This window comes from Sciurus carolinensis, chromosome 14, assembly GCF_902686445.1.
Source record: "Sciurus carolinensis chromosome 14, mSciCar1.2, whole genome shotgun sequence".
Lineage (NCBI taxonomy): Eukaryota > Metazoa > Chordata > Mammalia > Rodentia > Sciuridae > Sciurus > Sciurus carolinensis.
In genome coordinates this window covers 6,817,077-6,844,665 of record NC_062226.1, presented here as the reverse complement: position 1 = coordinate 6,844,665, position 27,589 = coordinate 6,817,077, and the positions used below count along the sequence as shown (strand labels likewise).

Sequence of the window (27,589 nt, the reverse complement as noted above, 5' to 3'; positions counted from 1 at the left end):
AATAATCCAGTCCCAAATTCTGGTTACAAACACCCAGGGAGAAATGTTAGGCTTTTCTTAGTCCCCTGTTGTTGACACCCTGGAGAGAGAGCAGAGCTGGTGGTGCATCTGTCACCTGGAAAGCATTGTTTAAACTGGAATGCCTCCGCCCTACTTGGTGGTTCCAGGCTTTGCTTTTAGAGCGAACCTCGTTAGCCCATCTCATCCTTAATGTGCAAGGAACTAACAGAGTACATCCCCTGGTGTGGAGGCTGCGGGAGGGGAACAGGCATTTGGTACTCGATATGGGTTTTTGACAGCACTAGGTACCGAGATGGCCCAAAAGGACCTGTTAGTGAATGTGGTACCTCCTTGCCTTCAGAGGGCTTCCACTTTACTGTGGCCCTGCCTAAGTATGACAGCAGACAACGTTTATAATTTCATAAGAGAAACGGGTACTGATAGGGAAAGTGACTTGACTTGCCCCAGGCTGTACGGCCTCCCTGGCAAGTGAACTGAAACCCAGAAATGGCCCTGGGAGTGTACTGGACGGCTTCAGGTTTTTGCAAACTGGGTCCGGACAGAAGCTTCCCATCTGGAAAACGGGATGGAGGTGCCGTCTTCTCCTACGAAAAGGCGCCCAGATATCCCAGCGGTGTCCCAGGACGCATAATCGGGGCGGGTGATTTCCAGGCCCGGATGTGAAGCCAGACTACTACGAGGCCTGCACTTTCGGGGGTCTGCGAACACCCGCGTCAGCAGCCCGCGCCGCCCCGCGGAGAAGGGAAGCCGTTCCGCCACCACGTGACGCGCGGGCCGTGGGGGGACGCGCAGCCCGGCGAGGCCCCGCCCCTCGGGCCGCCGCGCGCCCGTCGCGCGCAAATGTCCCGGGTCGGGCTGGAGAAGGGGAAAGCGGGGGAGGGGAGCGCGGCGCGGGGGGCCGGCCCGTACGTCGCGGCGTTCCTTCCTCCCGCCTCTTCGCCAGGCCCTGTGTCTCCTCGCTGCGGCCCCGCCCCCTCGTCCCGGCTCCCCAGCCAATGGCGCGGCGGCGCGAGCCTCTCCGGTCGGGGGCGGGGCGTGCGCGCGGGCCTGGCGCGCCTGCGCTCTGCCGCCCGCCCCTCGCCGTGAGGAGGAGGTGGAGGAGGAGGCGGCTCGGGGAGAACGAGCAGCGAGCCGGAGCGCGGAGCGCCAGTGAGGGAGCCCAGCCGTCCGCCGCCGCCTCCCCTCCGCGAGCAGGAGCCCCGGCCGGGGCCCGGCACGCCGCCCCCGCCCCTCCCTCGTCGTCAGGCCGCGAGGGCAGCGCGAGCGAGCGAGGGGGAGGGCGAGCGAGCGAGCGCCGGGAGGAGGCGGCCGGACCGAGCGGGCGCCCGCGCGTGTGGCGTGAGGGGAAGCCGCCTGCCCGCCCCCTTCGCCTTCCCTTCTCTCCCCCTCCCCGCTCCCCCCCCGACCGCGGAGCAGCACCATGTCGGCGCCGGCGGCCAAAGTCAGTAAAAAGGAGCTCAACTCCAACCACGACGGGGCCGACGAGACCTCAGGTGAGGAGCGGGCGAGGCGGGGGCCGGCCGCGCCGCCATCTTCGCCGCCCGCCCGGGCCGCGGCCGCCGGCGGGGCGCGGGGGGCGCGCGACCGGGCGGGGGCCGCGGGCTCGGCGCCCTTTTTTGTGCGCGGCGGGGCCGGGGGCCTGGGTGGCGCCGCGGCGGCGGGCGGCGCTGCGAGGCGGGGGCGCTGCGGCCTGCTCGGCGCGGGCGGAGGAGACCCCCCCTTCTCCCCCCTCCCTCGCTCTCCTCCCCCTCCCTCCCTCCCGAGAAGCCTCTCTTTATTGTGCTCCGCCATGATGCCTCGCTCCCATCAGCCGCCGCCGCCGCCGCCACATGGTGCGGCCGGACGCGGCCCCGCGCTCGGCCTCCCGCGCCGCAGCCCTTCCCGCGCGGCCCGCGGCGGCGCCCCCGGCGCCCCCACCCGGGGCCGGCCCCGGCGGCCCGGAGCCGCGAGCTGGGGCGGGGTGGGGGCTCGGGAGCACGCGGCGGGCCGCGCGCCGGGGCTGGGCCGGCGGAGGATGCTCCGGCCCGCCGGGGCTCACTCCCCACGTGGGGCGGCCACCCCGTGGCGCCGGCGTGCGGAGAAGCCCGGCGCGGCGGCCAGCGCGGGCAGGGTCTTTAACTGGGCTGTGGGACGCCCACCCTCGGACCGGCTGGCTCTCACGGCAGGGGTCTGCGTTCCCGGGATGGTTACCGGAAATGAGCCGCGCGATCGGGCCCCTTCACGCCCACTTAGCTTCGTAGTGTTCGCAGTCGTTCCCGGACAAAAGGGCACCTACTAGGAGCACACCCCCTTTTCGATCTCTTCCTCCTGCGCCTCATAGTTCTCTGATCTTATACTTAGTCCCAGTAAGTGTACTCAAAATCGTGCGGGGCCGCGTGTGACACCGGTCCAACCTGAATTGGGTTGGAGGAGTGAGGAAGGTCAGATTCGAATCCCGGGTTCATGTTCTAAGAAGGCAGAGTCGAGTGTTTTAAGACAGCGTGGTAGTTCTGACTTCCTTATCTTTATCGGTGTGTCTTGATGTCTTCGTTGTTATGGGTATTCTGAGCAGAATCTTCCTGTAAAAAGTATTGGTACGATTGATCCACTGTAGTGTCCCAATTTATATTATCGACAAGGGCTAGTTCCATATACTAGTTAGCAGCTGCGTATAAATGTGATAACTAATACACACCAAGAAATTCTGAATAAGACTGTTCCCTTACCATTCATAACTTCAGTGACTTGGATTCTGATCTTGTGGTGGAATGCTTAAAAAGTGCTACAGTAAAACACTTTTTTCCTGAGTAACCTAACAGATAACATGATTTGTGAATGGTCTCTTAAAATGTAAAAGTGATTTGTCAACTACATGTGTGAACACGTGGAGAGCATGCCTTGTAGTAGGCACTTTTTTAAAAACAGCTTAACTGTTTGCATGTCATAGACTGTTTCTTAATGTCAGGAAAACTAGTTTGTCTTATTAGTGTTGAGTCTTATGCTCCCTTTTTTGCAGAAAAAGAACAACAAGAAGCAATTGAACATATTGATGAAGTACAAAATGAAATAGACAGGTAAAGTTTTTCTTAGAGAAGTTTTCTGAAATGCTTCTAATGCCCTGGTAATCATTGAAACTGGTCAGTTATTTCTATTCTCTAGTGAAGGGGAGCTCATTATGTCTTGGTTGGAAATACTATGTAGATTCAGTGTTATTTTTCCATGAAATATTTGTACAATCACAGAAAGTTTTGGTGGTGAAAGTACATTGCCCCTGTAATGAATAGTTTTTTTGCTTTTGAAGGCTACAAATTGTCCAAATGGTAATGTAGGACTTCAGATAGTTTAGAATTATGGCATCAGTGTTGCTCTAACTTGCCTCACAACTTTGTTACTTGGTTAGCAGTTTTTATTTAGAAATCATGCTTTAGAGAAGTAGATTTGGAGTTTGCCTGGAAATAGTAAAGGAATTAAGTATACAATGTTACCAGAATACTGAGTTTGGGCACTGTAAGAACTATTCCTTGTTGTTTGTTGATAAAGTTGCTATTGGAGTTTTAACTGAGCCTCTAACCATAAACTAGGTGATTCAGTTATTAAAAGTAGATATTTTATGCAGTCCTAAGAAAAATTAAAATAAATATTCTGTAGTCTTCAACACTTTTTGTATTTGTTAAATAATGATCATCACCAATGTCTTTTCATTTGCTTCAGACTTAATGAACAAGCCAGTGAGGAGATATTGAAAGTAGAACAGAAATATAACAAACTCCGCCAACCATTTTTTCAGAAGAGGTCAGAATTGATCGCCAAAATCCCAAATTTTTGGGTAACAACATTTGTCAACCATCCACAAGGTATGTTTTGGGCAGATCACTATTAAAAGATAATGTAGGATGTTAGTTTATTGGAGTAGAGGAGGACTGGTGCATGAGCAGTGAATGGAGAAAATTGGTTAATGTTTCCTATTTTTTACAATATACTCTTGCAGTTTAATTGGTAAAAGATAGTGACCTCAGTGGCACTGAACATTTTGGCTTTCTCTTAGTAGGCTTATGAAGTCAAAAATGCTCATTAGGGCCTGGGGTTGTAGCTCAGTGGTAGACCTTTCCAGCAGCTTGTGTGAGGCACCAGATTCCATCCTCAGCACCACATAAAAATAAATAAAATAAAGGTGTTATGTCCCATCTACAACTAAAAAAATTACTCATTAAGCTTGGGAAAGCTTATAAGGGTTCAGTTGAGTGTTGTCAACGTTTGCCTCTTTAAACTTCAACTGACCTGTAATTTGCTGGTCTAGTGTCTGCACTGCTTGGGGAAGAAGATGAAGAGGCGCTGCATTATTTGACCAGAGTTGAAGTGACAGAATTTGAAGATATCAAATCAGGTTACAGAATAGATTTTGTAAGTATCTATTATTATGTTTGCCACTTTTGAAATTAGTTTGATCTTTATTGAGAAGACCTGTTTGTATTGATTTCTTAATTCCTTCAATCATTTATTACAGTATTTTGATGAAAATCCTTACTTCGAAAATAAAGTTCTCTCCAAAGAATTTCATCTGAATGAGAGTGGTGATCCATCTTCAAAGTCCACTGAAATCAAATGGAAATCTGGAAAGGTATGTGTTAAGGAGTTAATGGACAAAAATAACATCTTGTTTATTTTTGTTTTGTAGATCCACTTAACCTAGTACTTAGTGCTTTGGTAAAGTATTAAATGTCAACCCTTAAAATATAAAAAATTCCAATGTGTTGAAACCAAATACAATACCTTAGACCTCTCATTAGAGGTTGTAAGTTAAATTTCCACCCCCTGCATTGGTGATTGAGCTTTTCAAATGGCATGACATTTCCCAAAATCCGTTCATAAATTGACTGTAAGATCTTGAGATGTATTTGTAAGATTTTCTACTGTGTTATTGCTGGTAGTTAAAGTGACACTGATTTTTATGAAAAAGCTAAACTGTTGGGTCTTGTGGGGGTTGAACTTGGGGACACTCAACCACTAAGACATCCCCAGCCCTTTTTTATATGTTTAGAGACAGGGTCTTACCTCTGTTGCTTAGTGCCTTATTTTGCTGAGGCTGACTTTGAACCGTTCATTCTCCTGCCTGAACCTCCTGAGCCCCTGGAATTATAGTCATGTGCCACCATACCCAGCTTGGGAAAGCAATCTTTGCAACCACTTTGCCTGCTGAACATTTTATAATTAATTGCTTTTAGACAATAGTAGTATTTATACTACACTGATGTTTGTGGTGTTCTCCTTTGGGGTAGATCCTTTTTTAATTGTAGGGAGTTTAGGTGTTGTAGACAACTAAAAGTTCTTTCTGTTTTCATTTTAGGATTTGACGAAACGTTCAAGTCAAACGCAGAATAAAGCCAGCAGGAAGAGGCAGCATGAAGAACCAGAGAGCTTCTTTACCTGGTTTACTGACCATTCTGATGCAGGTGCAGATGAATTAGGAGAGGTCATCAAAGATGATATTTGGCCAAATCCATTGCAGTACTACTTGGTGAGTTGATTGTTCATTTACTCAAAATGGTACTTGTCTCTTGTGGAAAAAAATGAGTTCTTAAATTAACTTTTTTTTTTTTTTTTAAAGGTTCCTGATATGGATGATGAAGAAGGGGAAGGAGAAGAAGATGATGATGATGATGAAGAAGAAGAAGGATTGGAAGATATTGATGAAGAAGGGGATGAGGATGAAGGTGAAGAGGATGAAGATGATGATGAAGGGGAGGAAGGAGAGGTAAAATAAAGTTTGGATAAACCTCAAAAGATAATGTACAAAGATTTCACTGGGGGGGGGGGTGTTATTTATAGTATGCTAGAACTGACCTGACACCAAGTGGGAGGATTTTGGGGGAAGATAAGCTATTCCATTGTCTAAGAACTGGAAATGTGGTGTTTCTTTTTCCTTATTTTGGTACTAGGAGTTGAACCTAGGGTGCTTAACCAGTGAGCCCCATCATCTGCTCTTTGTATTCTTTTATTTTGAGGCAGGACCTTGGTAAGTTGCTTAGGACCTCATGTTGCTGACGTTGGCTTTCACTTCTGTGATTCTTCTGCTTTAGCCTCCCAAGGCATAGGGATTACAGGAATGTGCCACTGCACCTGGTAAACTGGAAATGTTTGCTGGGCTTATTAGTTATTTAACTGGGTCATCTTTTCTGGTTCATTTTTGTGACCATAGAAGCCTGTCTTTCCCACCAGTCTCGGTGGCACACACCTGTAATCCCAGCTACTGGGAAGACTGACACAGGAGGGTCTCAAGTTCAAAGCCATCCTCAACAACTTAGCAAGGCCCTAAGCAACTCAGTGAAACCTTTGTCTCTAAATAAAATACAAAATAGGGCTGGGGATGTAGCTCAGTGGTTGAGTGCCCCTGAGTTCAATCCCTAGTACCAAAAAAATTTTGAAAAAACCTATATTTCCCTCCTAGCCAAGCCAGTACTTAATGAAGCAATGTGGGTTGTATAGCTGGTCAGGTATGGAAGAATCTTTCAAATAAGAAAGGGCTTTCTTTTTTGTGTGTTTGAGATAAACTGTAGAACCCCCTATCCCTTGCTAAATTGGTGCTGGAAATAGAATTTGCATGCTAGGCTAGAGTTTTGCTGAGGTATATCCTCAAGTGTAAACTACAGAATTTTTAAATGGTTAAATTGAGGTAGTTGGTTATATTTGGATTATTTGGTCTGAAATGTAGCCAGTGATTTGGTTTGTTCTGGGAAGTTATTTTTTCTGAAACAATATCTCTGGGTCTTTAGACCTTGATTTAATTGCAGATTGACAATACAGGTTCAGAAAATGGGGTGGTACCCAGAGTATACTGTCCTTTTGTTCCATGTGGTCCATTGTGGTCCATTATGGTCCGTGTGAAAGTTAGTGGACTTAGAATTAGCTCTCAAAACTAACTGCCCACTTTTTCTTTCAGGAGGATGAAGGAGAAGATGACTAATTGAACACTGATGGATTCCAACCTTTTTTTTTTCCTTTGTTTGTTGTTGTTTTCTTTCTTTCCTTTTTTTTTTTTTTTTTTTTCTTTTAATTCGGTCCCTGGGAGCAAGTTGCAGTCTTTTTTTTTTTTTTTTTTTTTTTTTTCCTTCCTTTCTTCCCCCCCCTTTGTGCTCAGTCACCCTGTTCTTGAGGTCTCTTTTCTCAAACCATGGTTCTCAACTTATTTTGGGGGGAAATACCTTGAGCAGAGTATAATGGGAAAAGAATCTACACCCTTCTGTTCTGAATTCATTTTTATCCCTTCCTGTCTCAAAACAAAAAACTGTATGGAATCAACACCACCGTGCTCTGTGGGAAAAAAGAAAAACCTTCTGCTCCCTTCACTCTGCTGGAAGCTGGAGGGTGCTAGGCCCCTGTGTAGTAGTGCATAGAATTCTAGCTTTTTTCCTCCTTTCTCTGTATATTGGGCTCAGAGATTACACTGTGTCTCTATGTGAATATGGACAGTTAGCAATTACCAACATGTATCTGTCTACTTTTTCTTGTTTAAAAAAAGAAAAAAAAACTTCAAAAATGGGGTTATAGAAGGTCAGCAAAGGGTGGGTTTGAGATGTTTGGGTGGGTTAAGTGGGCATTTTGACAACATGGCTTCTCCTTTGGCATGTTTAATTGTGATGTTTAACGGACATCCTTGCAGTTTAAGATGACACTTTTAAAATAAAATTCTCTCCTAATGATGACTTGAGCCCTGCCACTCGATGGGAGAATCAGCAGAACCTGTAGGATCTTATTTGGAATTGACATTCTCTATTGTAATTTTGTTTGTTTATTTTTAAATTTTCTTTTTTGTTTTCACTGGAAAGGAAAGATGATGCTCAGTTTTAAACGTTAAAAGTGTACAAGTTGCTTTGTTACAATAAAACTAAATGTGTACACAAAGGATTTGATGCTTTTCTCTCAGAATAGATATACTTTTAATATGACCTTCCAAGTTTGACTTGTATAATAACATCTTCGTCAAACTTTGTCACCCTAACTTCGTATTTTTTGATACGCACTTTGCAGGATGACCTCAGGGCAATGTGGATTGAGTAAAGGGATTTGAATCAATGTCTTAATGTCTCCGTAGCTGGGAAACATGGGTACAATTTACTATTGGTTTCTGAAAATATACATGTCATTTGGGATACTAGAAACTCAAAACTAAGTTCTGAGTTATACCCTTGATTTTTATCTCAAATTGGCAGTTTTTAAAGTGGGCCTTCATTTACCTGGATATAGTAGCGCTTGCTGCCACCATCAAACAGACCTGGTGCTCTAATGTCAAGTTGTACGTGGGACAGTTCCTGGCATGTCTTCATTGGCTCTATAAAGTGAGGCCAAGAAGATGGGCTCTCAGAGTAAGAAGTCCGTGCTGGTGGTCAGGAAGACGTTTTTTGTCTCTTAAGTCCCAGGTATCTGGCATAAATCTCCATCGTCAATGTGTGGATCTGGGTGGGATGATGGACTCTGCTCTGTCTGCTCAATGCTGCTGTGCAGAGAGTAGCATTTTGAAAAGCTACCTAATGCATAAGCTTTTTAATGCTGTAAAATATAGCTGAAATTAAATGCCACTTTTTCAGAGGTGAATTAATGGACAGCCTGGTCAAATTCAAAGCTTTTTGTTGTATAAAACTTTATATATGGAACTATTCCATCAATAGGCAAAGTGTAACCAAAACCTGTCTAGATGGATAGTATGTAATTTCTGCACAGGTCTCTGTTTAGTAAATACATCACTGTATACCGGTCAGGAATCTTGCTCCAATAAAGGAACATAAAGATTTTTTTTGGACTGGGGTCATTCTCCTTGTTTTGTAGAAAAATGTTGCTTTCTTTGGATTGGATAATGTATTCTTAGTGACTGGGGTGGGGGATGGACTGCTCAAATAGTTTAGTAGTAATTATACCATAGGTAATATCTATATATAAAGGATCGAGCTGGTTGGCACAAAATGTATGAACAGATTTTTTTAAATGGGATCTGTTTTTGCCCATTGCTGGTCTTGAACTGATGAACACAACTGGTCTTCCTGCCTCAGCTTCCCAAGTAGCTGACTTGTATAATAACAGCTGTGTTACTGTGCCTGGCTCAGACAAATTAAATGTAATTACATCATAATTTGGCATTTTTTATGTTGAAGTCTTAAAATTGACTCATAAAAGTTCTGTAATTTGTATTACTACTTCAGCCTCTGATAGTGTTTCATGAAAATTATAGCTTGCCACAACTGGTTTTATGTACATGTGAGATTCTAGCTTTATTTTTAATATATATATACACACACACATATCTACATATGCACACATATATACACCTTTCCACTGGAGATTGAACCCCAGCAGTGTTTTACCATTGAGCTTTTTTCTAGTGTTTGGTTTTTGGCTTTTGGTTTTTGTTTTGAGGCAGGGTCTTGCTAAGTTATGAAGGCTATTCTTACTCTTGTGATCCTCCTGGTTTCCTGGAGTTGCTAGAATTGCAGGTGTACCCCTGCCCCAGCTTGCTTATTTATTTATAACTTATGTGGTGCTGAGGATTGAACCCAGTGCCTCATGCCTCATGCTTTACCACTGAGCCACAACCCCAGGCCTAATTTTTATTTTGGAAGATGGGATCTCTGTTTTTCCTAGGCTGACCTCCTGAATTATTAACTGGTGCTGTGGGCATGTGCCATTGTGCCCAGCTATAATGTTTCTTTATGGGTAAGTATCAAAAGTTGGGGTTCCTTTAATAGTTTGCTTCTCTAGTGACTCCCTGTATCTGCGAATGTTACAAGAGTACTAAGCTGTGAGGAAGCAAAAGAGCAATCTTTGGTTCCTGAACATTCCTAGAGTACCATTGTACTTGTGCCCTGTTAGAGAGGGATTCTGGTGTGTATGGGAAAGGTTTAGAGGTATGAGTACTCTTGCTCGAGGACAGAGTAAGTTGCCTGTTTTAGTACTTTACATCTTTGCTGGGTGTTGTGCATTTTCAAACCTATGCCATACTTGGCTTAGGAGGGGCATTTGCATGAATTGGGATAGAGGACAGCAGCTTGCAAGGTATGTGTGGGTTGTTTCAAAACCTCAAGGAATGCTGGGCTGGGGTTGTGGCTTAGTGGTTGAGCACTTGCCTAGCATGTGTGAAGTTTGATTCTTGGCACCACAAAAATAAATAAAGGTATTGTGACCACCTATAAACTAAAATTAAACAAACAAAAAAACCTTAAGGAATGCAGTTTAAGACCATTCCTATAGTTAAAGATGACTTTTTTTTTTTTTAAATCTCCATTGATTTTAAAAATATCTAACTTGTTCCCTGACCTCCCTCAATAAGCTTGCTTGCTTCTGCCTCAGCCTCCTGAGTTGCTGGGATTAACAGGTGAGTGCCACCATGTTCAGCTAACGTGCAGAGTTTAAATGATCCACAAAGTACCTGGGTACTGTGTTTGGCTGACAATTTTACTTTACATCCAATCCACCTATATTCACATGTTAGCTGCATGGTTTCTAAAAGAAATTTGAACTATAGGGATATTGGGAGTCTTGTAGGTGTCAAGACTCCTAATTGTGCATCTGGATTCATTTTAGTAACAACTAGTTGAATAGTTTAACTTAGTTCCCCCCCAAATTGTTCTTCCCCCTCTTAGATTTTTGCTATGGTATGAACCCTTTACAAGTGTCACTGTAATGCAGTTCTGTTATAAAATGAAGACACAGTTGAAAATAAATTCTTTTGTGGGCCTCAAACATGGAAGTATTCTACCTATGGGCCACATTCCCAGCCCAAGTTGAGTGAATACTGTTCATTTTCCAGAGTCTGCCCCACCCCAGCAATGATCATTCTCATTAGAATGTGACTGTTATTACAAGTTTACTTTTTCATAGGTCTGAGGAAAAGGACTAGTTGTGATTAGAACAAGAATAGTGGCATGGACTTTTAAGGTGGAGGGTGTGTGTCAACTTGACTAGTTGGTGACATTGTGTACCCAGAGAGACTAAATGCAGATGGTTTGCAGTGCTGAGTAGTATTAAGAATTATGCAGCCCAGGCCTTGGTTTCCCCAGCCTGGACCCATTAGAGGGATTCTGCTAGCCTGGACTGCTTCCCCTTGGTGTGAGGCAGTGAAGGAAACACTTAACAGCAAATGTAGAAAATTATTTCAGCTTCCTGGGTGCACTGTGGATAAATGGTCCTGGAGCTGAGAAGTGAATGCCTTCCTATGGAGGGTTATGTGAATAGATTACTTATTTGACTTCCAGTAGTAGTGGCAATTCACCCAACAAGTCTAATGTGTATTTTTTAGTGTTAACTGACTGAACTGATTGCACCTTTAGGGAACTCAAAAAGAGAAGAGTCTTGCTAGTTTGTGAGTTTTTTTTTTTTTTTTTTTTTTTTTTTTTTTAAATGCAGTCAGCTGAGGTCTTTATTTTTTTTTTACTTCAAAAGATGAATGATAACATTCAGACTACTATGTTATGGTCATAGAATTTGGAAGTCTGAGGTGAGAAGATCTCTTGAGTAAAGGAGTTTGAGACAAGCCTGGGCAACAGAGTTTCCTGTCTTAAAAAAAAAAAAAAAAGCCTACTGTGTGTCAGGTGCACTTGTCTTAGTGTCTAGCCCTCAAAAATTCCTTTGTGTAAATATGTCACTCATTCTAATTGTGAGATCTAGGCATTCTCACTGAACCAAGCTATCTCTGCTTACACTGATACCACTTCACACACACATACCCATTGCAGAACATATCTAGGACTGTCCCTGGCTAGTCAATTTCACTTTTTTTTTTTTTCCAGTTCATTATGAGGGAGATGATCGGTCAAATTAAAACAAGTGGTTTTCCTTCAATGAAAGCACTGGAGGGCACCTAGTCCAAGTTAGGGTCAATATTTGACCCTTCCCTGATGAGTACCTTCCAGTGAAGTCAGCATAAAGTGCTGGTAAGCACAGGATGCCAGGAAGTCGCCAACTATAGACCAGGCAGCAATAACCATCATCTCCAAGGCACCTCAAGTAGCTAGTTAATCTGCTGAGATAGTGGCTATTTTTCAAGGTGCAAATGTCTTTTCTCTGGATAGATGGACTTTTCAGGACAAAGAAGAGTGACTGGCTGAACCAGCAAGCTCTTTCATGTTAACCGATGTACCCAAGAGAAGTTTTGTTTCATTTGTAATTTGCCATAAATTGGGTGAGACCTGGCTTTTTACTCACGTATATGTTCTCATAATGACTTTTTTTTTTGGAGGGGTACCAGGGATTGAACCCAGGGCATTTAACCGTTGAACCACATCCCCAGCCCTTTTTATTTATTTTAAATATTAATATATATATTATGTATATATCATATAAATATATAAATATTAATGTAAGTACATATGTATGTATATATATATTTTTTAGTTGTTGATGCACCTTTATTTATCTATATGCGGTGCTGAGAATGGAACCCGGTGCCTCACATAGTAGGTAAGCTCTCTACCACTGAGCCGCAATTCAAGTACCCCATTTTAATTTTTTTGTTTTGAGACAGGGTCCTGCTAAGTTGCTGAGGCTGGCTTTGAACTCAAATCCTGTCGCTGTCTCGCGAGGCGCTGGGTGACTAACAGGGTCAATCTATGGGGACGACGGTTTGCGATTAGTCCATTTGACACCAACGGTGAAGGAGTCCACCGGCGCGTTAGGGTCAGGAGCCAGGTCGCAGGGATGGGCATGGGGTAGGGGACGTGGGGAGTTGGATGCTGCGAGGAAGAGGCAGCCCCAGCAGGGAGGGCGCCCGCTGCGCAGGCAGTGCTCAGCGCCTGGTAGGGGGCGCTGTCCCCACCCGGGCCGACCCGCGTGAGCACGCGGCGGGGCAAAACTGGAAGAACCGGGACTGGGGAAATGGCCTTCCTGCCCTTCCATCCCCGGGAACAGCAGTGTACACTGCAGCTTCCGAAGACCAGGCGCAGGGCCCATTCCCACTCAATTCGGACCCGGGGCGGCGCTGAGCCTCGGATTTAGGAGAGGGGTCTGGGGCGTTGTTGCGGCGCGGCCGCGAGGCGGCGCTGGTCTCGCGGGTCTCCGGAGGGGGCGCCCGATCCCGCGTCTTCCGCGCCGCTTCCCGGGAAGTTTCAAGTTTGAAAGTGCTGGCGGAGGAGCCGGGGCTTCCGGAACCGGAGTGGACGAGAGGAGGGGCCCGAGCGGCCGGAGCGGCGACATGGAGGAGGGGGCCCTGCGGCAGGTGAACGGCGTGGGCGAGGCCGGGCTGCGCGGGCCGAAGGGTGCGGGCCGCCTTGTCCACCGTCTCGGGCGTCCGGAGCTCGGCTCGGGGCCCCGCCCCGCTCCCAACCTTCCAGCGTCCCTGCTCGCGACGCCTTCGCAGGGCAGACTCGAGCCTCGGGTTAAAGTCGCTCGGGTTTCCTGGGTTGCTGGGTTGCTTGTCTGAAACCTCAGTGGGCGCCGCGGGGGAGGACCCCAAGGCCCATGGGAATTAGCCGGTAAAGCAAAGAGGGGCCCAGTGGAACTCGGGGAGGTGCCCCGGGAGCAGAGAGCTGTGCACGCACTGGGTAGGGGTCCAATCTGTGCTCTTGCGGGGCGCCCACCCCACAGCACGTGGGGCACACGGGCGATGTGTAAGCCACAGAGGCGCCTAGCCCGGCCGCAGGCGGGAATTTTCAGGTACACAGAGGGTTCCAGACTGTGGAAGGGGCCAAGGCTCCTGCCCCTAGCTGACTGTAGTTGTGCTGTGGGTCCAGAGGGCCTAGGCAGCGTGTCTGTGTGTGTGTATGTGTAACTGTCACTGAAGAGGGAGAGGTGGACGCCTATCCTAGAGCAGCTGTGGGATAGGGTGGGACGTTTGTGTACAAGATAGGGTCCCAGTCCAGAGCAGAAAGGGGGAGGGGTGTTTGTGTGTGTCTTCAGGCTTCCAGCCCAGAGCACACCAGCCATGGGGTGTTCAGGGGTGAGGTGTAGTAGGAGTGATGATTTAGGCAGCCTTCAGGGCTGGTCTACCCCTCCCACCGCCTTCCTGCAGAGCTCCTTCTGCCCCTGTTCCAGCCATAGCTTGTACACATTTTCCAATTTCCTGCAGCCTCCGCCCTGCAGCAAAGGCTGGGTGACTCAGGACCCTGGTGGTTGGTCCCCCAGCTCCAAGAGATCTTTGTTTGCTCAGGCCTTTGGCTTTGGCCCTCTTGCCTGGGGCGGCCAAAGGATTTCCTGAGCCTCGCCCTTGCCCTCTGACTGCCTGGCCAGCAGGCCCAGCAGAGACCTGGAGTGGGGAGTGCCTGAGGCTGAGCTCAGGAGATGGACCACAGAGAGGTGAGACAGGGGTTGCTGCCAGAGTCCCTTGGGGGCATTGTGGGTTACTCTGGGCAGGGTCAGCTCTGGCACTGCTTGGTTTGCAGTGTTGGCCTCTGGAGAGGGGGTTTTCTTCTTCCGGGCTCCGACCAGGGTGAATAGTGAAGGAGACTTCTGCTTCCTCCCAGTGCTGAGCTGGGAATGGCTGCCTCTGTGGCATCAGGAAAGCAGAGGAAGAGACCTTGGCTCTTGGGCCATTGACTGCTTCTCCTTGTGACCTTGGGTGAATTCCTTTTTGGCAGTGAGCTTTTTCTGACTCTCAAATTCTACTCTGGTTTCCAGGCGTAGAGAGTACTGGGTGGCCAGCAAGGAGAGGCCTGGTGGCCTCTTCTTTGTTGCCACTGTAGGCGTGCAGCTTGGCCTTTCTGTGTCCATTCCTCATGTGTAAAATAGGCATAGTAACTGCTTCTGGGAACTGAGTGCACAGCTCGGTGGTGGAGTGCTTGCCAGCATTCGCGAGGTGCTGGGTTCCTTCCCCAGCACAAAGATAAAATAAGTTGCTCCTACCTGGTGGGGTTGCTGTGAGTCGGAGGAAGCAATGTCTGCAGAGCTCTTAGACAGAACCTGGTACCTGCTAGCACGCACTGAGCCTTTCCTACTTCACCTCCCGCTTCTCTAAATGGCAGAGGACAGGAGCTGGACATGCGGCTGTGAGATTCCCACCCCTGAGCTCAGAGGGCAGAGAATCCTCCCGACCGTACATGTTCCTCTGCTGCTCTCCCCTCCCCACTCCCACGGTGGAGGGCTGCAGGTCTGACTCCTCTCCACCCTTCTCCAGCCTGGGCCAGGCCAGAGGCCCCCAGAGGATGAGAAGGAGGTGATCCGTAGGGCCATCCAAAAGGAGCTGAAAATCAAGGAGGGTATGGAGAATCTGAGGCGTGTGGCCACAGACCGCCGCCATCTGGGCCACGTGCAGCAGCTGCTGCGATCCTCCAACCGCCGTCTGGAGCAGCTGCATGGCCAGCTGCAGGAGCTGCATGCCCGTGTCCTGCTGCCCAGCCCAGCTGGTGAGTGAGGGGTGGGTGGACCCCGGGGGACAGGAGGCTCCAGGTCACCCAGCTCCTTGCCTTGGCACTGACCACTGTATCCGATTGCCACACCTCCTATAGCCCTGTCCCCAATATGCCGGGAGGGGAGGGAGGAGAGTGTTGACCACAGGGGTCTTGGCTCTGGTGACGGGTTTGTGTGCCCCACACTCCCTGGACACAGAGCCTGTGGCCTCTGGCCCCCGGCTGCAGGCAGAGCAGTCACGGGCTGGGCACCTGGAGGCTCTGCGGAGGCAGCTGCAGGTGGAACTGAAGGTGAAACAGGGGGCTGAGAACATGACACATACGTGTGCCAGTGGCACCCCCAAGGTAAGGCCCTCGGGGTCTGACGGGGGAGGCACTGTCCGGCCCCCGACCTGATGGAAGAGGCTTGGCTGTCAGATGTTGGGGGAGGTACAGATTCAGCCCCTGTTCCGAGAGGGGAATGCCAGCGGCTTTTGACGCTCTGAGGGAGGTGCAGCCTCGGCCCTTAGCCTGGTGGCGGAAGTGTAGCTCCAAATCCCAGCCGGTGGGAGGCATGGCTCTGGCCCACAGACTGACAGGGGTACGGTGGGGTGTTGTGGGGAGACCCTGGTCCAGGCCTGTCCAATGGGGGCATATGTCACATCCCACAGGAGAGGAAACTCCTGGCAGCCGCCCAGCAGATGCTGCAGGATAGCCAGCTGAAGGTGGCCCTGCTGCGGATGAAGATCAGCAGCCTGGAGGCCAGCGCGTCCCCTGAGCCAGGTGAGGCCCTGCAAAGCAGGAAGGGCCACACCGTCTGGGGCAGAGCTGAGGCCAACATCCCCCCAGGCCCTGCGCTGCGGGCAGAGGAGCTGCAGCACCGGCTGCGCATCGAGGTGGCCGTGGCCGAGGGGGCCAAGAACGTGGTGAAGCTGCTCGGAGGCCGCAGGGTTCAGGACCGCAAGGCACTGGCTGAGGTCAGGTGGCGTCCCTGCCCCTCGGGCTTATGCCTGAGAGTCTGCGTATCTCCATCCCACCCTGGGCAGTGGTGCCGCCAGACCTCCCCGGGGGTGTTTCAGGGTGGCAGGGCACTCCCACCCAGACCCCCTGGCCTGTCCTGCCTCTCTCCTGGGTAGGCCCAGCTCCAGCTCCAGGAATCCTCCCAGAAGTTGGACCTCCTGCGGCTGGCCTTGGAGCAGCTGCTGGAGGAACTACCTCCTGCCCACCCTCTGCGCAGCAGGGTGGCCCAGGAGCTGCGGACAGCGGTGCTCGGGAGCAGCCAGCCTTCAGGAATGCTTGTGAAGCCCATCGCCCTGACAGGTAGCCAGGAGTCCCGCCCACTTCAGAGGTCCCCTTCCCTTCCAGGGAAGACCCTGAAGCACTTTGGGGAAGAGCTTCAGTCCTGGCCCCACCACACATTAGCTACGTTACATTGGGCAACTGACATCCCTTCCCAGAACCCTAGTTTACCAGTCTGTAAAACAGGGATGATGTTAGCATCTACCTCACAGGGTTGCTATGCAAATTCCTTGACAGGTTACAGTACAATTGCCCAGTGTAGTGAGCAGGGACAGTGCGATGTTGCTGTGACATATTTTTTTATTTTGCAGTGCTGGGTTTTGAGCCCAGGGGTGCTCTACCACTGAGCCACATCCCCAGCCTTTTTTATTTTTTATTTTGAGACAGGGTCTTGCTAAATTTCTGAGACTAGCCTTGAACTTGAGATCCTTCTACCTCAGCTCCTTGAGTAACTGGGATGACAGGCATGTGCCACCATGCCCGGCTCTAGCTGTTACTTAATAAGTGACCATAATTTCTAGAGCACTAGTATCAGGGAGCTTCTGACCCTAGATGCCCTGGACTTAGTATTGGATACCTTGGGTTGCTAGAAAATTCTTTCATGGGGGCTGGGGAGATAGCTCAGTCGGTAGAGTGCTTGCCTTGCAAGCACAAGGCCCTGGGTTCGATCCCCAGCACCCCAAAAAAAAAAAAAAAAAAAAAGAAAGAAAATTCTTTCTTACCCTGAGTTGGGATCTGTTTTCTCAAAGTAGCAGCTGAATGACAGTCAACAAATAATCTGAGAGTGTGACCTGAGTACCCCGAGCTAGGAGGACACACCTCCTGCACAGAGGTGGGTGCAGGGCCAGGCGGGCCATGCCCCACTGTGAGCAGAGCTGAGCAGAGAAAGTGCGGGGGCTCAGGCTGGGTGGTGGTTCAGTGGTGGAGCGCTGGCCTAGCACGTGCGGGGCACTGGGTTCCATCCTCAGCACCACATAGAAATAAATGAAATAAAGGTATTGTGTCTATCTACAACTAAAAAAAATAAAAAATAAAAGCAAGTGCAGGGGCCCCTCCCTGGCCTTGGGGAGTCAGAAGTGCTTCCTGGAGGAGGTGATGTCTGAGCTTGACCTTGAAGGATTCATGGGAATTGGGGAAAGCAGAGAGAACAGCCTACTCAAAGGCCTAGAATTCTACTCCCCTGTGTCCTGTCTTAATACCTCAGTCCCTCGACTTGTCCTTCCTAAGAGTGTCGTCCCACCGTGGCATTGGCCTTTGTTTACAAGTTTCCCTGAGTGTATCCCCAGCCAGCCTCTCTAAGTGGTGTTCCTGGGTCCAGTCTGTGTCCTCAAGAGCTGCTGCAGTCCTGCTGCTTCCTCTGTCTTTTGAGACAGAACTCTTGAGTTACCCTGAAATGAGCCCACTTGATTGGCAGGACAGGTTTGACCCACTGGGGAGGTGGGCACAGTGGAACTTCCCTTCATCAGTCAATGGAGGAACTGAGGCTCGGAGCCAGAGGGATGGGACAGAACCACCAGGCTTCCCACTCCCTGCCCCTGGCTCTCTCCCGGTTGTGGCCCTCGAGGTCACGGTGCACTTGACACCCTGTGTTGTGGCTCCAGGCAGCCTGAGGCTTGGGTTTTACATCTCTGCCTGTGTCCCCACTGTCCCACGCAGGGGTGTTCAGGAGGGAGGAGTCAGTGGTTTGCCGCAGGAGAGCAGGTGGCTACTAAGATCTAATGTGCAGAGGATCTGGGTCAGTCGCCTCCTGGAGCGGGTGGGGTCCCACAGGTCTGCCCCATGTTCCCCACAGGAACACTGCAGGTCCGCCTCCTGGGCTGTGAGCAGCTGCTGACCACTGTGCCTGGGCGTTCTCCAGTGGCTGTGCTGGCTGGCAGCCCCTCTGAGGGCTGGATTCGAGCCAGGGCCAGGCAGCAGCGTGGTGGAGGCGAGCTGGCCAGTGAGTGGGGAAGGAGCCCCAGCGGGGACTCAGGGGCCTTTGTTCTGGACCTGTCCTGAGCCCCAGCTTTGGCCCCACAGGGGAGGTGCTGGCTGTGCTGAAGGTGGACAACCGTGTTGTGGGCCAGACAGGCTGGGGACAGGTGGCCGAGCACTCCTGGGACCAGACCTTTGTCATCCCCCTGGAGCGAGTAAGGCTGGCCTTTGTGTGGTCAGGGGTGGCTGCTGGCCACAGGGTGGAAGACAGCCCAGGTGGGGGCTGCTGCCTTGCCCCGCCCTTACCTGGCGCCCCCATGTAGGCCCGTGAGCTGGAGATTGGGGTGCATTGGCGAGACTGGCGGCAGCTGTGTGGTGTGGCCTTCCTGAGGCTGGAGGACTTCCTGGACAATGCCTGTCACCAGCTCGCCCTCAACCTGGTGCCACGGGGGCAGCTCTTTGCCCAGGTGCTGGTGCTCCCTGCCCTCTGACCTGGTGGGCCCCTGGGCATAGGACTGGAAGAGCCTTTGAGAGTGTGATTCTCCCTGCAGAAGAGTGGAAACTGAGGGCCAGAGAGGAGGCTCCGAGAATAAGGATTCCCAGCCACTCTCTAAGGGGCCAAGCCTGGTGGCCCGTGTCCCTGTCCTGACTCGGCCCTTCACCTGTGACCTGGTCACGGGCCTCTTCTCTGAACCTCAGTTTCTTTGCTGGCACCAATAAGGACATGGAATTCATCTCTCTGGGTTCTCCCGGCTCTTGCACCCACTGGTTGATACGGGGTGGGAGGAGAGTTGGATTTGGGATGGGGTGGAGGAGGGGCCATGGCAGGTGGGGTGGGAGGGGACTAGTTTTCAGCCCTGCCCTTGCCCCTGTAGGTGACCTTCTGTGATCCTGTCATTGAGAGAAGGCCCCGCCTGCAGAGACAGAAACGCATTTTCTCTAAACGCAGAGGTGTGTGTGGGGAAGGGTGCTGTGCTGGAGGTGGCAGGGCTGGGGCCATGGGGTCCTGAGACCAGGTGCCCCTCTGCCACAGGCCAGGACTTCCTGCGAGCATCCCAGATGAATCTCAGCATGGCAGCCTGGGGGCGCTTGGTCATGAGCCTGCTGCCCCCCTGTAGCTCACCAAGCACCATCTCCCCACCTAAGGGGTGCCCTCAGACTCCAGCCACACCCCGTGGGACCTCCAACCCTGCTTCCCCCAGGTGAGGGGCCAGCTCGCCCCAGACTGCACTCGTCTTTGCTCTCTCCAGACTCAGTTGGTGTCTTTCCGTCCCCTGTTGCTCACTTTCTGACCCTCTGTTTGCACGGCTCCACATCTGTCCGATTAATTGCTCTATTATTGGGGGCGGGGGTGCTTGGCTGTGTCTGCTTCCTCCCAACAGCAGTTTCCTGCCCAAGAAGACCTCCTTAGCAGAAGAGATGAAGCCCCCGCCCAAGCCTCCACGCCTCTACCTTGCCCGGGAGCCAAACCTGGAGGAGACTCCAGTGCCGGTGGGCAGGGCAGGTGGAAGGGGCAACGGGTGAGGGGCTGGGGTGGGGGGCAGGCCAGGAGGGAAGCAGGGAAGGCAGCCCCACCGTGTCCTGAGCCCTCTGCCCTGCCCTCACAGTGCACCAAACGCCCCCACATGGAGCCTAGGACTGGACTGGCACCCACCCCACCAGCCTCACCTGTCAGGTATCTGTGGGCGCAGGGTTACCTGGAGATGCCATCAGCTCCCCTGGGTGTATGTGCAGCCGTTCATACCTCACGCCTTGGCTTCTTGGGTGTGGGCACTGGCTCACTCAGGTTCTTATGGGCTGAACCCATGTCATGAGCTCCAGCTGGATGCCTCCCTGCAGGCTTTCTGTGGGGGCAGCCCAGACTGGGACATGGGTGGTTTGGAGTAGCTCAGCTGGAGGCCCAGCCCTGGTCCTGCAGTTTTGTTTGTTTGGTTTTGTAGTTGTAGATGGACTCAGTACTTTCTTTTATTTATTTATTTCTATGCGGTGCTGAGAATCGAACCTAGTGCCTCACACATGCTAGGCAAGTGCTCTGCTGCTGAGCCACAACCCCAGCCTGGGTCCTGCAGGTTTTGTTGTGGTTGTTTTGTATTTTGTTGTTGATTTCTTTTTTTCGGGTGGTGCTGAGGGTGGAATCCAGGGCCTTGCACGTGGTAGGCAAGTTCTCCCCCTGTGGACACCCCAGTCCCCTCCACGCCTTGTGCCTTTTCTCTCTTGTAGGAAAGCCCCCCGGCTTCAGGACTTCCGCTGCTTGGCTGTGCTGGGCCGGGGACACTTTGGGAAGGTAGTGAGCGGAGGCAGCAGTGGAGCAGGTGGCAGACCCCAGCACCTTAGCTAGGAGATGCCGGGACCTGGAAGCACCTGTAACCCAGCCTCTCTCTGGTCCCCAGGTTCTCTTGGTCCAGTTCAAGGGGACAGGGAAATACTATGCCATTAAGGCTCTGAAGAAGCAAGAGGTGCTGAGCCGGGATGAAATCGACAGGTGTGTGGTGGGACCAGTGGGCTTCACGTACCCAGGCTTTGGCACTGAAGGTACCCAGGGTGGCTGACCTGGGCTGTGGGCATACAGACAGCATCTAAAAGCCCTGGACCAGCCAGGCCTGGGGTCTCTGGCACCCGTAGTTGTAAACTGCATTGGACAGTGCCCCCTTTCCTCTCAGCACCTGTGCTCTTCTTGAGAATGGGGGCCATGGTAGTTGTGCAGGCTCAGTGACCCCTGTGAGCCCACAATGCAGAGAAGTCATCGCACTGCCTGACTGGCACTTCGCGGGCCCCGCCAGCCAGGAGGCAGGGTGGGTGGCAGGGTTTAGCCCATGAAGACTTTCCATCCCCTAAGACCCACACCCTCCCCTGCAGCCTGTACTGTGAGAAGCGGATTCTGGAGGCCGTGGGCCGCACAGGGCACCCCTTCCTGCTCTCCCTCGTGGCCTGCTTCCAGACTTCCAGCCACGTCTGCTTTGTGACTGAGTTTGTACCTGGGGGAGACCTCATGATGCAGATCCACGAGGATGTCTTCCCTGAGCCCCAGGCCTGGTGGGTTCTCCTGCCTGCCCCTTCCAGCAGACTCTCCCTGTGCCCTGTCCTTTCATCCAGCTCCCTCCAGGTACCCGTCAGCAGAAGAGTGTGGAGTCAGGCCTTGGGTCAACGCCATGGCATTCACGACCCTCATGTAGCTGCAGTTTGTCGTCACTCCTTTGTCAGGCTGTTGGGGAGACATCAGTAAGGTTTATAAACTACCTGGCGCGGAGACCACGGCTGGAGTTATTTTCTGCCCTCCAGTGCTGGCTCTGTAGTTAGAAAGACCGCTCTTGGTCTGTCAGTTCTGCCCCTAGCTTGTGACCCTGGGCAGGTCCCTTACCTGGAGTCTCAAGTCCTTATTTGAATAATAGGCATGGTAAGTATCACTCCAGACTGCAGGGACAGTGCCATGAGAGCGAGGTGTGAGGGGCACTTGGCGTGGGCCTGGTCACAGTTAAGACCCCAGGGAGGATAGGCCATTATGGTGCAGCAACCTTGGCATAACCTGGGCCTGTTGTCTGGAGAAGCCCTTCGGCCCAGGCATGAGGATCCTCTGTCCCATCTCTCACCCACACCTGACTCTGGCCAGGACATCCTAGTACCTTCCTGCTGCCTGGCCTGGGCCTGAGTCCCTTGCGTACCCCTCCAGCTTCTACTTGGCCTGTGTGGTCCTGGGGCTGCAGTTCTTACATGAGAAGAAGATCATTTACAGGTAACTTTTGCCTCGGAGATGCTGAGGGCAGTAGGAGTAGGCTGGGAGCTGGACACTGCCCTACTCCTGGGCTGCTCCAGGGACCATTGCTGGCCCTGGGCTTCAGCCTTCTGAACCGCTTTTGTGTGTCCCTCTGTCCTCAGGGACCTGAAGCTGGATAATCTTCTGCTTGATGCCCAGGGCTTCCTGAAGATCGCAGACTTTGGATTATGCAAGGAAGGTGGGGCCACTTGTCCAGATCCATACCCCTGCTTTGCCAAGCAGCAGAAACCTCGCCCCTACCTCCAGCCCTTCTGGGGCATGACTGGGAATGCTGGCCCTTCCTAACCTGGACTTGGTCAGGGGAGAATCTGTGGTTAGGGCAGGAGAGGGAGTTGGGTCCTTTCTCCCACGTGACTTTGGCCTGTGAGCTTGGCTGAAAATTAGCTGTCATGCAGTCCAGTGGCTAGACCATGCCACCTTTAGGGTGTGGGACAGAGCTCGGCACAGGCTTGGCTACCTGGGATCTTAAGGTTTAGCATTGATTTTTTTTTTTTTTTTTTGGTGGTGGTGGTACAGGGGATTGAACTGAGGGGCTTTCTACCACTGAGCTGTATCCCCAGTCCTTTATTTTATTTTGAGACAGAGCCTCGCTAAGTTGCTGAGGCTGGCCTTGAACTTGAGCTCCTTCTGCCTTGGCCTCTTGAGTAGCTGGGATCATAGGCCTGCACCACCAGGCCCAGCTGACATTGACTCTTACAATCACAGAAGTTACAGTGAACAGGTGACACTAAGCAGGCTTTGGTATGGATGTTGGTCTGCAGGGATTGGCTTTGGGGACCGGACAAGCACCTTCTGTGGCACCCCAGAGTTCCTGGCTCCCGAGGTGCTGACTCAGGAGTCCTACACTCGGGCTGTGGACTGGTGGGGGCTGGGCGTGCTGCTTTATGAGATGCTGGTGGGAGAGGTAAGGCTGCAGTGGGGCTGCTGGGGCCTCAGGGGGGCAGAGTGGGGTGGCCCCTGCACCCACTGAACCCCATCTCTACAGTGCCCATTCCCAGGGGACACAGAAGAGGAGGTGTTCGACTGCATCGTCAACGCAGATGCCCCATACCCCCACTTTCTGTCTGCGCAAAGTCTTGAGCTCATTCAGCAGGTAGGCACCACGGGGTGAGGGCTGGGCCCTAGAGCTGCCATGGCTTGCGTGCCTTCTGCTGCCACACTTGGGGCCCTGTGGCATGGCTCATGTGGGTACAGTGGAGGGCAGACAGTGCCTAGGTGGGCACCCTAAGTGCACACGGGCTCTCCTGCCCAGCTCCTCCAGAAGTGCCCAGAGCAGCGCCTGGGGGCAGGCAAGCAGGACGCTGAGGAGATCAAGATCCAGCCGTTCTTCAGGGTGAGTGGCTTGGACCATCATGGTCCCTGGAGCCTGGCATGGGGGAAGCCTGGAGTGACCTCTGCAGGCTGTTGTGCCCACCACCTCAGGCGCCTCTGTCCTTGTCCCCAGACTACTGACTGGCAGGCCCTGCTCACTCGCACAGCCCGGCCCCCCTTTGTGCCCACCCTATGTGGCCCAGCGGACCTGCGCTACTTCGAGGGCGAGTTCACCGGGCTGCCGCCGGCTCTGACCCCACCTGCCCCTCGAAGGTCCCTCACCACCTGCCAACAGGCTGTCTTCCAGGACTTTGACTTCGTGTCTGAGACATTCCTGGGGCCCTGAGGCTCCCCTGTACCTCTACCTGTCGCCCCTAGGCTATTAGAATCCCCACTTGCCCATCTGTGTGCCCACCCAGAGGCCTAGGTTTATAAGCCTGTGGCTCAAGGAGGCAGCCAAGGGCTGCTGTCGTGGATTTGCTCACTGAGCAAAGTGTGTCCCCTGCACTTCCTCCCACCTCTCTTCTTCCTGGCCAGACCTGGACCAGAAAGGGTACACAGTAAGGAGTGGCTTGATTTGTCTTTTTAATATTTGACTTGCTTTATGGATTATTAAATTTGAAAAATTGTGCTCTGGAGGCAGCCTGGTTTGGGGTAGGGTGGAGTCTGGGGTGCCTTGGTGCTGGAGCCCCACTTAGGTCCTCTTCCTCTTCTTCCATGGAAAGGCAGAACCAGCCACTGAGGAAGAGATTCTGTCTTGATGCTCTGCTTTGAGGCCAGGGATGGGGTGGGGAGCCCCAGGCCCTCCAAGGACTGACCCTAGCTGGGTATGGCCCCTCTGGTATTCAGGCACAAGATGGCAGCTCTGCCTCCAGCAAACCTAAACAGCCTGGCTGCTGCCCTCCTCCTCTTCCCCCTCAGCCCAGAGGGTCTCCCAGGACCCTGAGGGCCATCCACAGAAGAAGTGGGCCAGGTTGCGGGTCAGGCCGCGGTTGAAGGGGTTGCTGGGGCGCTGGCGGAGGTAGGCAATGCGGTGTGAGGAAATGAACTCCCAGGTGGTGGTGTTGCTGGCCACCAGGTAGAGGTGTGAGGCCAGGAGCAGGCCGGCCACCAGTGAGAAGAGGAATAGCAGCAGGAAGGTGGCAAACAGAAGGCCCCTGGACCGCAGCCACAGCCCCCAGGGCTGGAAGAACTGGAGGCCAGACCTGCAGGACAGGGACAGGGACTCAGAGATAGGGGAGGCGGAGTGGCTCCTGAGCTGGGCCCCAGGGAGCCCTGTCTCTACACACCCAAGGGTGCATTCTGCCCATGCTCCTCCATGCCCTGGGTGGCAAGGGTACCTACCATGCTAGGTACAGGCCCCACAGAAGGACCACCAGCTGCAGCGCCAGGTAGGCCACGAAGAGCGGGTGGTTGCGTTCCCCCACACAGTTCTCCATCCAGGGGCAGTGATGGTCATAGCGGCGGACGCAGCGGCGGCAGTCACGGCAGTGTCGGGCCCTCAGGGGCTGCTGTGGGCACAGAGGGATGAGGACCAGGGTCAGGGCCTGAATCTGGGAGGCCAGAGCACTGGGACAGCAGATCCCGTGGGAGTCCCTGCATCACCCACCAGCACCAGGCAGTATCTGCAGCGCCGAAGGGCAATGGCCTGTGGAACCATGGCCGTCTGTTCCTCCTTGGGCTCCTCCTGAAAATAACAGACAGAGAACGCGATAGGATCCCCTTAAGAGGCAGATGACACCAATGGGCATCTTCCTTGGAGGCCAGCTTACTCTGGGTGTGGAGTTTGGGGCCCATCTTATGCAGAAGGAGGCATGGGTAGAGCAGAGAACCCTACACTGAGCAAAGTGTGTGACTTTTGCAAGATTCTCCTCTCTGGGCCTTGGTGATTTCTTCATTGCAAGATAAGGGTCTAGGGTTGGCAAGACAGTTCACTGAGATGCCCCACAAAAGCCCACAGAATAGGGCCTGGCATGGCCTGTTACTGGGCCTGTGGGTCCCTGTGTCTGGAAGAGTTCAGGCTCCCCAGGGCCCCGGTTACCTGGGGCTGGGGCTGAGTATTCACATAGCCAGGATCCATAAGCGACACAGCCAGGTAGAGCAGCAGGGAGCCCAGCACCAGGAGCAGGAAGGTCAGGGGCAGGAGCAGCTCCCCCTGCTCTTCCCATTGCCGCAGCTCTGGAGAGACCAGAGGACAGAGAGGCTGGTTCCCCAGAGCAGAACAGGAGGGGCAGGGCTGCGGGTGAGGAGGCCTTCAGGGAGGTGGGAGGGCCGAGGACAGCTGGGGGCCAAGGACAGCTGGGTGTGGACAGCTCTGATGCCCTTGGTTGTAAAAGGGAGCAGAGGTCGAAGGAGGTTTTTGAGGGCTGTCCTTTATTAATGGAGAGACCTGAACACATTTTTAGGCAAAAGGGCAAAGGTGATGGAGGCTGGAAGGCAGGGCTCGATGTGGCAGGTAAAAGTGGCGGTAGGGGACTCCAGAGGGGAATGATGGGATGGAGGCGGGTGGTGGGGTGCGCGAAGGAACTCTGGAGGCCGGCCCCTCCCCTACCGGAGTGCTCTGCCTGAGACTGGGAAGCCCCAACTTGGGGACTGGGGATGTGGGCAGGATGCCAGTCCTTGACTATAGCTGATCCTGCTGATCTCATGAATAGGGAGATTGGGAGTCAGTTCCTTGGAAGGAAGGAGTCTGCTCCAGGCTCAGAGGGCATGGGGGGTCTAGTCGGTCCTCGGATGTTTCTGGGATGGACAGGGCATCTGGCAGTGATCAGGAAGATGTTGGGATTAATTAAGGATCAACTGGTTACCAGGCGGAGAGCAGGTGGTTGGCGGAATGACAGATGGGGAGAGGGCCTGGAGCTGGCGGCAGCGGGGTGAGTCTGCGGCTCTCTGGGGATTAGGCGGGGGACCCGGTGAGACCCAAACGTGTGGGGCACTACACGGGATCGGGTGGGTCCGGGTCGCGCGGGGTCCGGCTCACCGGTATCGTGCAGGAAAAGCACCAGCGTGATTCCCCAGGTCAGCACGGTGTGCCCGGTCCGCACCAGGACCCCAGGGCTGAGGAGCGCCCAGGGCGCCATCGCCTGGGCCGGGGCCCCACCCGGAAGAAGCGCCGGAGGAACCGGCCCTGGGAGAGGTGCCGCGGTCGCCCTGGGATTGGCGGATCCGGGCGGTGGGCGGGGCCGAATTGGCGCAGAGAGGCTGCCTATTGGATGACAGCCGCGGCCGAGTGGGCCCTCAAGCCAACAGGTGCCTGAGGAGGCTGAGGGCGGGGCCAGCGCGCGCGCAGCCGGTAACTCCCCAACTCCAGCCCCCACCAGCCAGGTAACTTTTCAAAGCCGCTGAGCAGGCGCGCGGCTGGAGCGGCTGGACCCGCTCTCTCCGGCTCCGCTCTCTCGGGCTCCGCCCCCACGGTCTCGCGCATGCGTGCAGCTCCCTGGGCGCTCCGCAGTTCCTTCCTGTGATTCCGGGAGGCAAAATTGTGCCCATTTCAAAGGTGTGATGGTTAAGGCGTCCCGAGAGACAGGGGCTGCCCGAGGTTGCGCCGTGACTGCACCCTTATCTCCTTCAGTTCGTTTTCGAATATTGCAAACGCGTGATGGAAAAGTGGAGGTCCATGGTGCGGATTCTGGTTGAGCGGCCCATCTTGGGCCTTTTCCTCCCTGACTGTTGACGGGCAAGTTTCTGAACTCCTCTGAGCTCTGTTTTCTTTCTATATAACGGGGATGCTAACAGTCCCCACCCACCTCCTAAGGTGACTGGGAGGGTTGAGTAATGGAAGTGCCATACCTGGCACGGGACTGCCTTCTCTACCCTCGTTCTAAGCCACCACCTGCGCCCTGCCCGACTGACTCTCCCATCCCAAGACCTGCATCTCCAGGGCCTTCCTCATACAGCCCAGATTCTAGCACACTTCCCACCAATGCCAGGGCCCACTTTCAGCCTCTGTCTGATTGGTCCCCTCCCACTTCTGCAGCATACTCTTCGGACC

General features: G+C 52.7%; 3 protein-coding genes across 11 annotated transcripts; 2 read left to right on the top strand and 1 right to left on the bottom strand.

Moving 5' to 3' along the window:
• The first annotated feature begins 1,082 nt into the window (after positions 1–1,082).
• Set (SET nuclear proto-oncogene) lies at positions 1,083–7,902 on the top strand. The gene is made up of 8 exons (XM_047525777.1): positions 1,083–1,514; positions 3,017–3,074; positions 3,712–3,854; positions 4,298–4,401; positions 4,505–4,618; positions 5,345–5,515; positions 5,606–5,752; positions 6,938–7,902. Exons 1-8 carry the CDS (start codon positions 1,442–1,444, stop codon positions 6,959–6,961), a joined length of 834 nt encoding a protein of 277 aa, XP_047381733.1. The 5' UTR covers positions 1,083–1,441; the 3' UTR covers positions 6,962–7,902.
• A 4,917-nt stretch (positions 7,903–12,819) lies between these two features.
• On the top strand, positions 12,820–24,234 carry Pkn3 (protein kinase N3). Of its 7 annotated transcripts, XM_047525528.1 has the most exons (23): positions 13,184–13,198; positions 14,212–14,274; positions 15,092–15,320; positions 15,523–15,668; positions 15,974–16,085; positions 16,152–16,279; positions 16,439–16,622; positions 18,394–18,540; positions 18,621–18,730; positions 18,839–18,982; positions 19,391–19,466; positions 19,549–19,717; positions 19,898–20,006; positions 20,123–20,190; positions 20,736–20,799; positions 20,906–20,997; positions 21,372–21,548; positions 22,183–22,245; positions 22,389–22,465; positions 23,049–23,191; positions 23,273–23,380; positions 23,540–23,620; positions 23,732–24,234. In XM_047525528.1, exons 2-23 carry the CDS (start codon positions 14,260–14,262, stop codon positions 23,942–23,944), a joined length of 2,655 nt encoding a protein of 884 aa, XP_047381484.1. In that variant the 5' UTR covers positions 13,184–13,198; positions 14,212–14,259; the 3' UTR covers positions 23,945–24,234. The 7 variants fall into 7 exon arrangements, with proteins under 7 accessions (XP_047381481.1, XP_047381479.1, XP_047381482.1 ...); XM_047525526.1 differs by lacking the exon at positions 14,212–14,274 and having other exon boundaries at positions 12,821–13,198; XM_047525524.1 differs by having other exon boundaries at positions 15,974–16,279.
• Positions 24,167–26,764, bottom strand: Zdhhc12 (zinc finger DHHC-type palmitoyltransferase 12). 3 transcript variants are annotated; one of them, XM_047525531.1, is made up of 5 exons: positions 26,579–26,754; positions 25,640–25,776; positions 25,208–25,285; positions 24,943–25,106; positions 24,167–24,803 (listed from the first exon to the last, which is right to left on the bottom strand). In XM_047525531.1, exons 1-5 carry the CDS (start codon positions 26,676–26,678, stop codon positions 24,479–24,481), a joined length of 804 nt encoding a protein of 267 aa, XP_047381487.1. In that variant the 5' UTR covers positions 26,679–26,754; the 3' UTR covers positions 24,167–24,478. The 3 variants fall into 3 exon arrangements, with proteins under 3 accessions (XP_047381487.1, XP_047381486.1, XP_047381488.1); XM_047525530.1 differs by having other exon boundaries at positions 24,943–25,109; positions 26,579–26,750; XM_047525532.1 differs by having other exon boundaries at positions 24,580–24,781; positions 24,943–25,109; positions 26,579–26,764.
• Positions 26,765–27,589: the final 825 nt, after the last annotated feature.

Bases quoted from the DNA above. Each gene is read 5' to 3' on its own strand.
- Pkn3 (XM_047525522.1), top strand. From the start codon at position 13,175: ATGGAGGAGGGGGCCCTGCGGCAG. The intron at 18,983-19,390 runs GTGCTGGTGCTC...TTGCCCCTGTAG, and splicing joins GGGGGCAGCTCTTTGCCCAG to GTGACCTTCTGTGATCCTGT. The intron at 20,191-20,735 runs GTATCTGTGGGC...TCTCTCTTGTAG, and splicing joins CCACCAGCCTCACCTGTCAG to GAAAGCCCCCCGGCTTCAGG.
- Zdhhc12 (XM_047525530.1), bottom strand. From the start codon at position 26,678: ATGGCGCCCTGGGCGCTCCTCAGCCCTGGGGTCCTGGTGCGGACCGGG. The intron at 25,286-25,639 runs GTAACCGGGGCC...TGTTATTTTCAG, and splicing joins ATACTCAGCCCCAGCCCCAG to GAGGAGCCCAAGGAGGAACA. The intron at 24,804-24,942 runs GTAGGTACCCTT...CCTGTCCTGCAG, and splicing joins TGGGGCCTGTACCTAGCATG to GTCTGGCCTCCAGTTCTTCC.
- Set (XM_047525777.1), top strand. From the start codon at position 1,442: ATGTCGGCGCCGGCGGCCAAAGTCAGTAAAAAGGAGCTCAACTCCAAC. The intron at 4,619-5,344 runs GTATGTGTTAAG...TTTTCATTTTAG, and splicing joins TCAAATGGAAATCTGGAAAG to GATTTGACGAAACGTTCAAG. The intron at 5,753-6,937 runs GTAAAATAAAGT...TTTTTCTTTCAG, and splicing joins ATGAAGGGGAGGAAGGAGAG to GAGGATGAAGGAGAAGATGA.